The sequence below is a fragment of the Poecilia reticulata genome, linkage group LG1 (assembly GCF_000633615.1).
Source record: "Poecilia reticulata strain Guanapo linkage group LG1, Guppy_female_1.0+MT, whole genome shotgun sequence".
NCBI classification, from domain to species: domain Eukaryota; kingdom Metazoa; phylum Chordata; class Actinopteri; order Cyprinodontiformes; family Poeciliidae; genus Poecilia; species Poecilia reticulata.
The window spans coordinates 6,980,165-6,994,701 of NC_024331.1; the positions used below are offsets into that span (position 1 = coordinate 6,980,165).

The 14,537-nt window shown below is 41.9% G+C and overlaps 1 protein-coding gene across 2 annotated transcripts in view; it reads left to right on the plus strand.

Moving 5' to 3' along the window:
• The window catches only part of prkcaa (protein kinase C, alpha, a), a 141,440-nt gene that overhangs the window by 105,224 nt on the left and 21,679 nt on the right, over nt 1-14,537 (plus strand). For both annotated transcript variants that reach the window (XM_008420254.2, XM_017305920.1), the window contains 5 exons: nt 2,265-2,408; nt 2,521-2,694; nt 3,539-3,630; nt 3,734-3,796; nt 5,266-5,404. In XM_008420254.2, the coding sequence (XP_008418476.1) occupies nt 2,265-2,408; nt 2,521-2,694; nt 3,539-3,630; nt 3,734-3,796; nt 5,266-5,404 (612 nt within the window). The remainder of the gene's footprint in view (nt 1-2,264; nt 2,409-2,520; nt 2,695-3,538; nt 3,631-3,733; nt 3,797-5,265; nt 5,405-14,537) is intronic.

The following is a 14,537-nucleotide window of genomic DNA, read 5'->3' on the forward strand; positions in this document are numbered from 1 at the left end:
TCATATATGAAAACAAGTGTTAAAATAGGCCATTTATTGAAGGTGCGCCTTATAATCCGGTGCGCCTTATAATCCGGTGCGCCTTATAGTGCGGAAAATACGGTAAATGCACTTTAAGTTTAGCTCTACACAAAATCAGATCATCAATGGTCCACAATTCAGAAAGTAATGATCGTTCTAGATGCTAGATGCGGTCACCTCACTGTTCGGACTGTTCGGACCCGGGGACTTCTAGAAGATGTTGGTCAGCAGACCCAAGAGCTCTGACTGGGCAATGTGTTTGTAAGAGGTCACATAATGTCATTAACAACTTTAAACACAATTAAAAGACTAAAATCAACTCTGATATGTCCTGGGAACCAGTGAAGGGAGTAAAGTGCAGGACTGGTGTAAAGAATCAGTTTAGGATCTTGTTTAGTATCAGTTTAGAATTTAGCACCATTATGAGGTTCACTCAGGAAACAAGTAGTGCTAAAATATGTTTTAACTTGTCTAAACTACAGGGTTTAGTCAAATAAAGTGGTTAATGAAACTTAAAATTAACACAAAATAGCATAAAACTTCTTACAAGTTTTTTTTCTGATTATAGTAATAAAACACTTTTACTCTACCATGATTCAGTCATGTCTAGTGCTGTGTTTGGTCTTCATTTATCTATTTATGGCATTATTTTTGATGTGCTGTATCATTAGCTTTTTGCTTCACAAGCACATGCAGTGTACCGTTTTTTTTTTGTTTGTTTTTTAAATAAAGGCTAAGCTATGTATTAAGATCGGTTATGAATTAATCATGCAGCACATCAGCTCCATAATACCAGTGGCATCAGTGAGTCATTTCATACCTTTCATTTTGAAATCCGCTGATCATCCAGTGGTTTGTGGTGGTAACTGAGTAGACAGGCACAGTTCTGGTCAAAAGTTTACATACACTCATCAGTGGCATCAATGAAATGTTGACAAGATGCTTCTAATGTACTTTTGTATCCAGGGTGAAATGATTATTCACTATACAACTTCAATTTCATTATGAATTTATTGTGTCAATTCTACACAGGGACTCAATTATACACACTGTATACATGAAGTTTTGTCTTTTGGCAACCTGGACCTCAGTCACACTCTTTTTGTAGCCACGATTGAGTGGAGCCACTAAAGAGCCGATTTGAATTGGTTGGTTTTCAGGTATGGACCCAGCTTAGCCCATATGTTTTCAAGAACGATGCGGTCAGGACTATCACTGGAGGCTTGGTGTTAGGCTGCCTATCCATTTCAGATCCAGTTTTATTGATTTGGGATCATCAATCCCTTTGGAAAACCCTGTTGTGTCCAGGTTTCAATCTTCTACCTGTTGATTAGGAGTGGAAGATTTATTCCACCCAACTTTGCACGATGTTCCAGTACCAATGGCAGTGAAATGCTGCCACCACCATGCCTGATGCTTATTGTTTGTTTACATTTGAATGCCTCATTTTTATCCCTCCAAACATTTTTGGTTCCACTTTTGCCAAAATACTAAATTTTTGTCTCATTGGATAAAAGAAATAATAATTGGAATAATATGGAATTTGCCTTGATCGAGTGGGAAGCAGCAAATTTCAGTCAAGTTTAAACACGCTGACACAAATCAGGCATTTCTTTCTTGTTGGTCAGTGCAGGTTAATAACGTCAACGTTAAACACACAAAATCCTCCAATAAAACACCAGAGACACCAGCGTTTATAGGAGTTTTCGGTTCATGGCAGGTTTGTCCCTTTCTTGGGTTGTTCCTCAACATCTGGACCAAATCTCTTTTCATCTGAGGGTGCAGGTCTGGCTCAGGTAGTTAAAACTTGAACACAATTGGTGGAAAATGAGCTCAAACACAACTGGTTTTAGAAAGGAGAGATCAGTCTGACATCAACCAGCATGAGATGCATGAAGTTAAGCAGAATCCGTCAACAAATTTCAGTTCTATGTGGTCTAACCATGCTGCCCTGTAAAAATAAATGGTTCAGAAGTCATTCAAAGCCCCAAATTATGGCATTATCCATGCCTGTGCTGAGTACAGTATATCAACTTGTAGACCAGAACTGTGGTGCGAATGAAGGAACAGACGCAGAGAAATCAAATATCAGATTTATTTTCATGACAACAAATGAAAATAAGTGATATTCTTGAAGTTTTGTTGTATTTGTGACAGGACGTGGCTCCTTGAAACCCTGTACTTGTTACGTTTCTGAAAACGTTCAGTTGTCAGACACTTTGCATTTTGTGTCCCGGGTGCAGGAAGCTAAGTTGGGCCCGGGAAAGAAGATGATCTCAGAGACGGACGACGGCCGCCCCAGCAGCTACCCTTCCAACAGCCTGGACCAGGTCAAGCTAAGTGACTTTAGCTTTCTTGCGGTGCTCGGAAAAGGCAGCTTTGGGAAGGTGAGAAGTATGCCTCAACTCAAAAATAAAGGGGAGAAAAAACAAAAAAACTTTGGACTTTCTGGTAATGGAGAGTTCGCCAGTCAGTCTATTTACTTCTGCTTCTTCAAAGGTTATGCTAGCAGAGATGAAGACCACAGAAGAGCTTTACGCCATTAAGATCCTGAAGAAGGACGTGGTGATCCAGGACGACGATGTGGAGTGTACGATGGTGGAGAAGAGAGTCCTGGCCCAGCAGGACAAGCCGCCCTTCCTCACGCAGCTCCACTCATGCTTCCAGACCGTGGTACGTAAATAGCCCCTGGACGCGCATCTGAACAATACGCCTCCACCCAGGTCAGGTCAGATTAATTCAGAACGGGGCTTTTAGCTAAATAAATTAGTCGGGGGGGAGAAAAAAGTTTTAGAGGTTGCATGTGACAGGTTTAATTAAAAGAACCAGACGGTAAAAATAAACGAGCCCCAATTTGTAGGCTAAAGAGTCGGAGCATTTGCATGTATGTGCAAACGTCTACAACTGCACCTTTGTGTCAGATCTTTGAAATTAACAAGTCTTTTTCCTTCGTTTAAAAAAAAAAATTATAGCAGTGATGTTGAGGCAGCATGTGATCGTCTGCGACCAGAATGTTCAGTTTTTGTGACCCGTTACCGAGAGAGGAAAATCGAATTTCGCGATGTGCCAGGACTCGGTGAAGACGTGGTATAAATATGACTCGAGGCCCTTTCGTTTCTGAGCAGTCAGTGAAGCCGAGCCAGGCGGAAAGTCCAGTTTGTTGTCAGCATGTCTCTGTTGCTGTGTGGAACAGCTCCGTTTGTTTTGTTTTATTTAGGGACCATCAAAAGTGTGCCACGCTGGGGTCAGGCTGAACTTGTCACAGGCAATAAGACACCAGCGGTTTAAAATAAAGAGAACATTTTCTGGCAGAAGGCTGCGTGGGTTGTTTTCTTCTTTCACAAAGCCGTTTTGTTGTGTGCCGTTCGGGTCACCTTGTCGTAGCGGCGTGGGACATCTCGCAACTTTTTAAAGCCGAACCGCATGTTTCTGCTTTGAACTTGATTAGAGCTGCTTTAATGCGACACTTATTGTGTAGCTTCTAATGAATTATCTGTTTTGTCGTATTTCTCTGTAGGACCGGTTGTATTTCGTCATGGAGTATGTGAACGGTGGAGATCTCATGTACCACATCCAGCAAGTGGGCAAGTTCAAGGAACCCCAAGCAGTGTAAGACACCTTCAGGAGATTCCAGACTATTTAAATGTTTTGTTCTGCTGGTGGGAGCTTGTTGTTCATGTGGGGCAAATTCTATAAATGTCTCTTATTTCAGATTCTATGCAGCAGAGATTGCAGTGGGATTATTCTTCCTGCATCTTCAAGGAGTCATTTACAGGTCTGCGAAATATGTAAAATTCATTCAGCAGTTTGTTTTAAATGTATGACCTTCTTAGTCCTCTTTGGCCTCCGTGGTAGAAACACTGACAAAAAATAAAGTAAAAAAAAGGTTTGAATCCAACAACAATGTGGTCATTAGACGAATACTAAACCCGGTTTCTCATGTAACTCAGGAGAAGCAGCACACGAAGTGCGAATTCTCATGTAGCAGTAAAACAAGTACACAGTGCTGCACCTTTTCTTGTATCTGATAGGGAAGCACATAGAGTTTTACCTCTAGATCAGTGGTTCTTAACCTGGGTTCGATTTAACCCCAGGGGTTCGGTGAGTCGGTCTCAGGGGTTCGGTGGAGCCTCTGCCGCGGAGGTAAAGACACACTTGTGTAAAGTCGTGATGACGCCCCGCTTTGCCATCACTTGCTGCAGAGGAWSACGTTACATTGCTTAGCTAATCAGTGCTGTGGAGGAGCACTGATTGAAGGAGCTCCACTCTCAGCATGGATTTGAACTTTTGTGTTTAATTACTTCAGCAAAGCTCACAGTTTTTACCAAACTCTATAGTCTAAATCTGCTCCTTAGTCGCATCTTTTCGGGGTTGGTACTGCCTCTAGTGGTGTAATGGTGGTAACACCGCTAATATAATTACATTACTAAATCAGAATACCACAAAGTATTTTGTGTGTCAGGGTCGGGGGGTGGAGGGTTTGGAATAAGAAGGGTTCGGTGAATGCGCATATGCAACTGGGGAGTTCGGTACCTCAAAAAAGGTTGAGAACCACTGCTCTAGATAAAAGCGCAGACAATTTTTAGACATGTTAAAAAAAATTATCTGCGTGGTGTGTTGTATAAAATACTGGAATTACTGCTAAAATGCCACACCAATGACATGATAAAGTATTATTTCCTGCCATGCTATGTCATGCAGTCTCTGCTTGCTCTAATGAAGATTCACTCAGCTCAGGATGCTGAATGCTTGAAGGAGTTCCAATAGGAGAACTATCAGATTTATGTTTTTACTATTTTACCTTCTGGGAGCATTTAGACGGTCGGTAGAGCATTAAATATTCATCCTCAATCATTGTGTATGAAAAACAAAACAGACCAGACTATGTACACGTCACGCAGTAGATGTGACAGGACTTGATGTTTCAATAAATGGACTTCATTTTACCATTTTGAGAAGCAGGTTCACATGTTGCTTTTTTCTTACATAGAAAGATGAGAAACAGTGTAACATCATGTTGTCTTTAATATTGTTTTCTCTTTTCCCCATACGCCTTTACCGTAAACTGAATTTGCTTTTTGAAAATTTTTTCGGACATTATTGACAAATGTTGCTGCAGTTAGTACAAAACACCAAAAACATGAATCTGTATGTCAGAAAGATGCAACCTTTCTGTTCTGGCACAAGAAAAAGCACTCCCTGTACCCCTTTACATGATCCATTAATAATCCGTTCCTCCCTCAGGGATCTGAAGTTGGACAACGTAATGCTGGACGCAGAGGGTCACATTAAGATCGCAGACTTCGGCATGTGTAAAGAGAACATGGCAGAGGACGTGTTCACACGAACCTTCTGCGGCACTCCGGACTACATCGCTCCAGAGGTGAGTCGGGCTCCGTGTGTGTGTGYGTGCGTGCGTGCGTGCGTGCGTGCGTGCGTGCGTGCGTGCGTGCGTGCGTGCGTGCGTGCGTGCGTGCGTGCGTGCACGTTTTGACGCATTAGGTCACGGCTGTCACTCTGTCTGAGTCTTGTCAGCCTCGTGCTCCAGATTAAGGCTGCTGCCTTTGGACACGGAGGCACATACATAAAGACATACACACCAGCATCCTGACATGAGTTTTGAGTCAAACAGACGAGTGAGTCGGCTGTCAAAACTCGACTCCAGCCTGAGAGCCGGGGTCTCTTCATTACTTCCAGGTTTCTTTTAGTGGCCTGTAAGCATTTAAGTTTGTGAAATTTTATTTATCATAAGACAAATGTTTTCACCTTAAAACCAGATGTTTTTTGTGTTAATGTTTCTCTTCTTTTAACCAGAATACGAGCGTTTTGATGTCTTGATTTATTTTGAATAAGGTCTTTTTGAAAAATGGGCAAATTTGTGCAAAACTTTGGTGATATTCCACTAATGTTAAAAAAAAGAAAAATCTTGCTAACTTTTCTTGAGCCTGGGTTTATTTTTAGCCTCTGATGTATGCGAGGCTGGGTTATTGATTCTCTCTAAAACTTTCTCTGTCATATTGGGGGGTTATTTCCAGCTGCGATGCTCGTACCCAGGCTGATACTAATGCACCGGCCGGGACAGCACAGCAGGCACTCGGAGCAGTCTGCCGCTCCAGAGTGCTCATTTTATTTCTAATCCCACAAGGCCTGTAGATATCCATAATGACAGCAGCGTTTACAACCAGATCGCACATCATCAGCATCTGTATGCATGCACAAAATACAGAACAACCTGGGGAAAAGGCATGTATTTTACCTCAAAACTGAAAGCATTCAGTCTGACTTTGGAAAATGAGTGGAACACAATCAAGGGTAAACTGTTGCTGGAGAACTGATTCGTGCAAATCATTTTGTGATGAACCTGTGGACTGGATTTTTCTCTTATATGTCAATAAGTGAACTGGGCTTTTCAAGTCAAGTAGTTCAAAGTGCTTTACATCACAAAAAAACATCATACAGTCACTAACTGGGGGAAAAAAACAATAAACATCACAATTTGTCAAAATCATCCAGGCTCACCTGTCTGCCAGCTGATTAGTTTCGGTAATAGTAAGAGGTGATTGGTGGAACAGGATTTCAAACAAGGAAAAGATGGATAAATGCGTCCAGTCCAACTTATGCTCCAAAGTGACTTGTAGTCCGGAAAATACGGTAAAAAAGTCGCATGAGCTCAATCATTTTTTTGTTGGGATTACCATTGTTTCCTGGTTTTTTAGCTTTATTTTATTGCTACAGCTGTAAAGTACAAACGTGTTTGTTCCATTTCTTCGCCTGTTCCCTTGACCCCTGCTGCGTTGGTGCGGAAGTACATTACTGTGTTGCCGTGGCGCTCTGGTAATATCGGCGTACAAATGGCAGAACACGACGGCGTTCCTGCCGCACACAGACGCACTAGTGAATGTTCAGACAGAAGATTTTCACCGCTCGTACTCTGACCTATATAGCCATTTGTGTGAACTTCCACCTCAGTGACTCTGACACACAGAGGAAAGAGATGGGAAAGGAAGTGAGAGGAGGTAGCAACGCAGAAAAAGAAAACACAGTGTCGAGAAAAAGAGCTAACGCTGACAGACGTACTCAGACAATGAAAGGAAGACTCAAAGGCAACGAGGGTTGAAATGAGCAATCGTTGCCTCCTGGTGGCTCGGTGTGCTTTTCTTTTCTTTCTTTTTTTTCCTGAAGAGTGTTTGAGGATATGTCTCTGTCCTACATGAATCATTTTTTCTCTGCTAGTTGTTTCTCTCTGTGGTGTGTGGCATCAGGAGGAATGAGTATCCACTTACTTGCTCACTCATATGTGGGCTGAAACAACAATCTCGGTGCCAGAATGAGATGGCACAAATCTAGTCATATTCTCTCTGAATCTGGGAATACATAATGTCCTGATATGCAAGCATTAATGATGAAGCTGAAGATTCTAGGTCACTTCAAGCAGCCGTGGAGAAAATGGCTGGCATCACCTTCTGTGGAGCCAGCAGTCCATTATCTAATGGACCAAACTCTTTCTGGGTGCTCAAGAAGGACACGGTTCCTGTTTTGGTTTATTTGATGTTAGCGCAAACAGGGCGTCCGCACATCCTGAAAAAGTCTTAAATTCACATATATAAAATTAAGGCCTGAAATACACTAGGAAATATTTAAGTTGGTCTTAAGTACTTTAATCAGGTCTTAGATTTTGTCGTGGCAGGACTATTTAATCTCATAGGTTCTTTTTTCTCATGGGACTTTCTGTCAGGCAAAAGTTTGAGTCACATGCAGACATCTTTATTACATTCTGTGACTTGTGGCGGTTGAGGCTACGCTAACTAGCTGCTAATAAACATTGCTGGCTAGCCGGCTAGCTATCCAATTTTCCCTGTTTCTCCATTATTGCCAGTTGACTGAACAAAGTTTGTCTTTGCCACAGGCTCACTCCTGTTGCCAACCCATACACCACATGGGCGCCACATATAAAATATGCCATTTTCTTTTGTACACTTTGTCATGAGACAGGTTGTAATGTCATTCATAAAGGTGTTAAACCCTTTCAATGTACTCTTTGGCCTCTTCATTAGGCAAATAAGTCCTTATTATTTACTAACTCAACAGCAAATGAGCCAATCATGTGGCAGCCGGCATTAAAATGGGATGAAGATGACATGTTGCCTTGGCTTTTCTCCATCCATCCCCTGGATAAGTTGCTGTTCTTTTACAGAGACAAACAGGACACACAGCTGTCCACGCACACCCACACCTGGACAACAAAAGTGACCCATTTATTAACTACCTTGAATGTTTTTGGGGCTTTTTGAAGAAGCTGAGAAACCCGGAGAAAACTCTTATATTTAATTTAATTCAATTCAAATATTAAAAAAATCTTTATTTATCCCAAAATGATATCATCCAAGTATCTTGAAAGAGTTGTTGTGGACAGTCATTCACAACAACAACAAATCTAAAGAGATCTCTGACTGAAGGCCCCCACTCTGGTTGATGGTCTCATGACCTGCTAACAGCTTTGTTTTCGGGCAGCAACGGTGACATGTCCTCCATGACACCATCAGTTTCTGCTAATCCACCTCATTTGCTATTGCCACTTTGCTTTAAATCTCTGTTTGAGCATGTTATGGTCACTGACTTATGGTTTTAAAATCACCCAGAGAGAAAATATGGTTTAAACTTCCTCCTTCTCGCTCTCCCTCCTGTTGGGTTTGGGATTGTAGTTCATGTATTACTTGAGCTTTTGAAATGTTAATCTTCTGCTCCAAGTTATAAGAGGAATATCAAATGTAAACTCGGCTCACGTTGAATTAGAAAACACCTCGATAAAAGTCGTGTTCTTTTCCTGAGCCCCCAGACTGCTCATTAATATAATCAGTGAAGGAAACCAGAAAACAGCTGCAAGTTCAGAGAAATCCTTTTAGAAGAAAGCCACTCAGCTGTGACCTGATGCACGGCCATTTGCTTTATAGTACAGAGTTCCCCAAGGAACCCAACAGTGACACTGAGTCAAATACTCACGTAGCGCCCTGTACAGCAGCTGGTGGTGTTGTATTCGAACACAAAATGTTTTTTTATTTTTTTTATTTTTAGCCTTCAGAAAGAAAAGCAGTTCTTCCAGCCCGTGCTCCTCGTAAGCAAAGACTAAAGAAGCATAGGTTGCTACTCGCGTGCTTGTATGTTTGCGGTGAGGAGAGTGGCCGTGAATAGTTAGCAGTGTGATCCAGAACTGTCATGTAGCATTAAGCCTAATGGATGAGAGATGTCTGCGGCAAGCCCACACACGCGCACACACACACACACACACACACACACGCACACACAGACACACAGACACACAGACACAAACGGACCTCGTTCCGACAACACACTGAAACACACGCAGTCGAAGCCACAAGCATAAACAAAGACAAACATACATATGTTAACAAAATCTGAACTTAAACATGCAAGAAATCTTAGATATATTCAGATCATTTCATTATTTAGTTTCAGCCCACTTTATCTTTGTAAAAAGTTCACACACACGCACAAACACACACACGCACACGCTGAGTGAATCAGCTCTGCTGTCCAGGAGCTTCCATGCAGTAACACAAATGGAACAGATTGCAGGGCGAGAGTGACGAGTGCTAGTCGTGCACAACCGTTGCCATCTTATCGGCCGCGGCGGGAGGAAATGCATCGGCCTCTACTGGACACCAGGGAGGAGAACCGGTTGCTTATTGTCAGAGCCGAAAGACGAATGTGCCAGTTCGGAGAACAAAAGCCGCGGTGGCCTGAAACTGTTTTCGTCCACTGACGGTGTCGTGGCAAGGGCAGCGAGTCACAGCGGAGTCACATTAGCACAAAGCTTTGCAGGGTGGCCTCAAACTGATCTGGTGTCTTGTGCTGAACTCTAACTGTCCTCTGTTTTATTTATTTATTTATTTATTTGTTTCTTTTTCACAACCAGCATTATATTTCTATGTCACCTCAGCTGTACTCTTTGACTCTTGAAACATTTTGTAGTTTTCAACACGCTGCTCTCTCCCTTAGAAACAAAAATTGCTGGTGACATTACGATTTGCAGGATAATTGGAAAAAGAAATACTCCGAAATGACAGGAGTCCACCAGCTTGGTGGCATATTGTGTTTGGTCTGTTTAATTGTATTGAACCACGATGGACGTCGAAGTGAGCAAAAGGAATATCGAACGGAGTGACTGAGATTGTTTCCCAATAGTTTCTACTTGTTCAAGTCAAGCTAATTTCCCTCTGGAAGTGGCAAATTTGTTAACTCATAGAAATAGTTAAGTTAGAAACCGAGCTGTTCACACCAGACTTTACTAACCACTTGTTTTATACATGTAGGCTACATGATGGTAGGGCATTTTATCCATGATTACTAAGGACTAGATGTCTACCTTCTCCGTTGCATCTCACTAATCAACTCAAAATGTCAATAATGTCGATACCAAGACTGTATCAATGTCGGATCAATACTTTAGTTTCAGACTCCCTCTTGAAATTTTATTGTAGTTTCCATTCTAGTTTCTCAACTCTACCTCAAATATGATACTGATTTGTTATTTGTTGATGAAAAACGCTCGCACTTTTGTTCTGCTTTTTTACTGTTACTGTCATGTTGACATATTATCGTAATATTTTGTAGACATCCAGTCCAATTTGTAGTCCAATTTTTTTGAAAATAATTCAAATTAAAAACCACAAGGTCAGAAGTTGGATGATACATCAAGCTTAAGTAAAAAGTATCAGCATAGGGAATCCTGGTCCTGTATTTACTCGGTATTGCCTCGATACCAAAAATTCGCGGTATCACTTACCTCTAATGGACTTTTCTTGTCTCATCTAAATGCAGTGAACATCCTCCTGCTCTTGTCTATTCAGTGAGTTATTTTTATAATATGTGCTAACATAATGCAGCCACTGCCAGCCATGTGACATTGTTTATTTCGTTTTTCACAAGAAAACCACCCATTGTTGAAATTTGTCTACATTCCTCCATTTTGACAGGTTTTTTCCCACCTCTGTCGCTTCCCTTTAGTTGTTATTTCGTCTTAGCAGACCTGACACGAGGCTGCAGATATCCGCGCTCCGTTGGCCTGATGTGTCTACATGCCTATATTCTATGTTGTACAGAATGTCGCTGGAGAGGTTCTAAGGTCAAATTCCAGTGACACAGTGCACCAAATGTGCCGTGCTGCAGTACAGGACCTTAGTGATGTGCTGTCTGGCATTAACCTACTTTGCTCTGGTGTTTTAAAACTTTCCGCTTAGCAGATCAGCAACGTTTAGAGATGCTTGTCTCTCCGAATTAAACACGTGTCACGAGGTAAACAGGGCTAATTTTTTTCAACGTCTTTTGTTGTGTTGGATCTATTTTTAGACCAAGGTCCAGAGAGAGGCAGATTTCTGAGCTTCTCCGATAGCCTTTCAGTTTGCGGGGCCAAGTGTTCACCTCTCTTTCTGCACGTGTCGAAACATGTCGGATCTCGTGTGTCTTCAGAGCATTTGGCTGATTTTGTTGTCAGCTGTCATGTCAGACAGAAGGTCGGTGGATTTGCTGTGGGAAGACAAAGAAGCGAGCTCAAGGATCTCGGAGGTTTCACACTCACAGTGTGGTCTTTGACCCTCTGGCTAATTAAAAACACAAAACGAGATAAGGGAGAGAAGCTTTTCCAAATACGTCCCATCTAAAGCTCTGAAGGCAGCTGAGGATTTGGGCTCAACAAAACATAAATAAGAAAACTAGTTTTAGCCATTAGCATCCCACTGGTTTTCACCTTCACCTGCAATTCTTTGAAATTACAGTTTCTTGTAATAAGTAATGTTAAAGTTGAGTAAAGTTGGAGGTTTTGTTACTTAGATGGTAACAAAACCTCCAGAGTGGAGTTTGGGAAGCTCTGTATGTGAATGCCTCCAAAAAGTCTTTTTTTTTTTTGAGCTTTTGAAAAACCAAATCACACTCTCAATCTTTCAGCCAAAAACATTTTGAGCTGCCGTGCAGAAAAACGCGGCTATTCCAATGTATTACCAAACAGGTTTTGTGAGTAATTTCGCTTGGCGCTTGACTGAAGTCCGAGGAAAATGAGGGGATAAATAGTGCACGACTCCAGCCAATCTGTCCGATAGAAATCACAAGAAGAGATGAGCTCAGTGGGAATCCACTTTACCAGTTATTAATTATTTAAGTTTCGTATTCCCCCTCCTCTCCCTCTGAAGTTTTTGAACTCGGTCCCGTTGGGCCTTCACAGCGCTGCTGACATTTAGTCTGTTTTCCATCATAAATTTAGAGTATAGGAGGAAAGGAAGTTGAAGCAAATATCAATCACTCAGAGGAATAATGTAAATAAAACATAAAGATGTAATAGTATAAAAAATAGATACGTTTCCCATATGTGATTTAATTAACACAATTTTCTCAAATGAAACCGTACAAACTCAACCCACTGTTGAACTCTGTTGTATTTCATTTAAATTTAATTTGGTTTTTAACATTTTTATTCATGCGCTCAGAACGCTGGCGGCATTATTAGCTGTTGTCCAGTCCAGCAGCGACTGGGTGAGCCGCCCAGTTGGACGTGAGCAGCGCATCGACCTCTGTCCAGCATCGGGCTGAGAGGGGGGGAAAGGACGGCCATTCTTCACAGATGGCTGTCCTTCGCAATGAATTTCACAAATCAAATTCTGCCGTTGAGAATGAGCAGAGACAAGATATTAAATATTAACTTGTTTACCGCGCAGTCCAGGAATTAACGGTGGCAAAAAGAGATGCCTGAGACGATTCTGCGCGCTTTGCTCGCCTTTTATTTGGTTTCCCTCTTAAAGATCCTCCAGTTGCTCTCTGCTGTGTCAAAAATCATCATGCTCTTCGGCCAGAAGCAGCCATCACCTGTCTGAGTAAAAGTCAGGCTGCCTGCTTCGGACGGCGACTCACCTTCAGCGTACCAGTTACAGATCCGTTCCAGGACATTTGCTTCAGCCAGACAGGATTAAGCCGCGCTCATCTTTGTGGTTTTTGAAGTTGTGAAAGGATTTTAAACGGAGGACTGTGGAGTTTTGTCAAACATTTGAGAGCTTACAAAAGGAGTTTATATGTTTTTATAAACGCGCAATTCTTCTCAAAAAAAAAAAATCTAATTTCTAGCACAGTCTGGGCTTTCTCCCTCTGACTTGGATTATTCCCAGTCAATTTGTTTGAGCCAATCGGTGAATAGAAGGAGAAGTTGTGAACGATGGCTTTGAATTTCTACGCTGTTTTAGGCTGCCTGTAGTTTTAATAATAAAATCTGATGCGAGTAATTCCTGTCAGAAAGACAAAAACCCTGAACATAAAGCCAAAACTACACCAGACAATCCTTCTGGTTTTATGCAATTCTGTAATCACGGAAATTCACACAAAATCAACAGATTCCCACATTTTTAGAGCCAATGCAGAATTGTTTGGGGATTTTTTTTTTTTTGCAGACTTGAAACAAAAAATATTTGGGTTGATTTGGGGTTTTGTGTTGCTACTTTAGAAACCAGGTGGCAGTATCTCTTGCTTCTACTCCACTGCTGCTTTAGCCTAATGTGATGTCAAGTTGTTGTCTGTAATCAATGAGATGAGAAACAAAAAGTCACATTTACCGTCATGCATCAGCTCAAATAACAGAGCAAGGCGGTGAAACTCTGTTCTCCATGAGAGAGGGGGAACATTATTGCAAAATCCCCTCAATCAGTGGTTTGGATTACAAAGAAAAAAAAAAAATCACAAAACCCCAGAGGGACTCCATAGAAATGTTTTAGATCAAAACCCATTCATAAGAATGGTGCTGTCAAAGTCCGGCTCTAAATCCCACTGAAAACAATGTGTGTTCACAAACTTCACAATTATTGAATACTTTGTGTTGGTTTACCACATAAAATCCCAACAAAATGCGTTAAACGTTGTTGTAACATGAGCGTATGCGAAAACGTAAACACCAGGAGATATACTGACTCGTGTCCACAATGGGAGGCACTGAGAGAAGATTTAACCTGATAAAAAACCACAGGAGAAATCAAGCCGTTTGTGATGAAACCGAATCTTTGCTCTCTGATACTTCCACATGTTCTCGTATTAAAAGTAACATGTCAGTACAGGAGCATGTGAATCTGTCTGCTACATGCCCAGCTGTCTCCCATCGGCCCTCAGGAGAGCATCAGCGCCGGAGGAGCGTTTCCCCCACCTGCGTTTATTTGTGTGCCTGCTTTGTGTTCCCGCAGGTAAAGGCAGTGGTTAGGTGTGATGCAGCGAAGGTTGTGACTCCCAGAGTAGATCTGCTTCCACACAACTCTCTTTCTATCCACATGTATACGTCGTGTGTGAGTTTATGTGGGGGCGGGGGTACCATCCCTGCTGCAGGTTTTGGCTAAATGTTGTGCTATAAGCATTAAAGGAGTCCCTGAGGGTGGGTTCGCGTGCAGGAGAGGTCATCGGTCCTGACTCTGAACAGGGCCTGAGGAGATGTATGGCTCTTGTATCACAGTGGATTTTGTGTGTGTGTGTGTGTG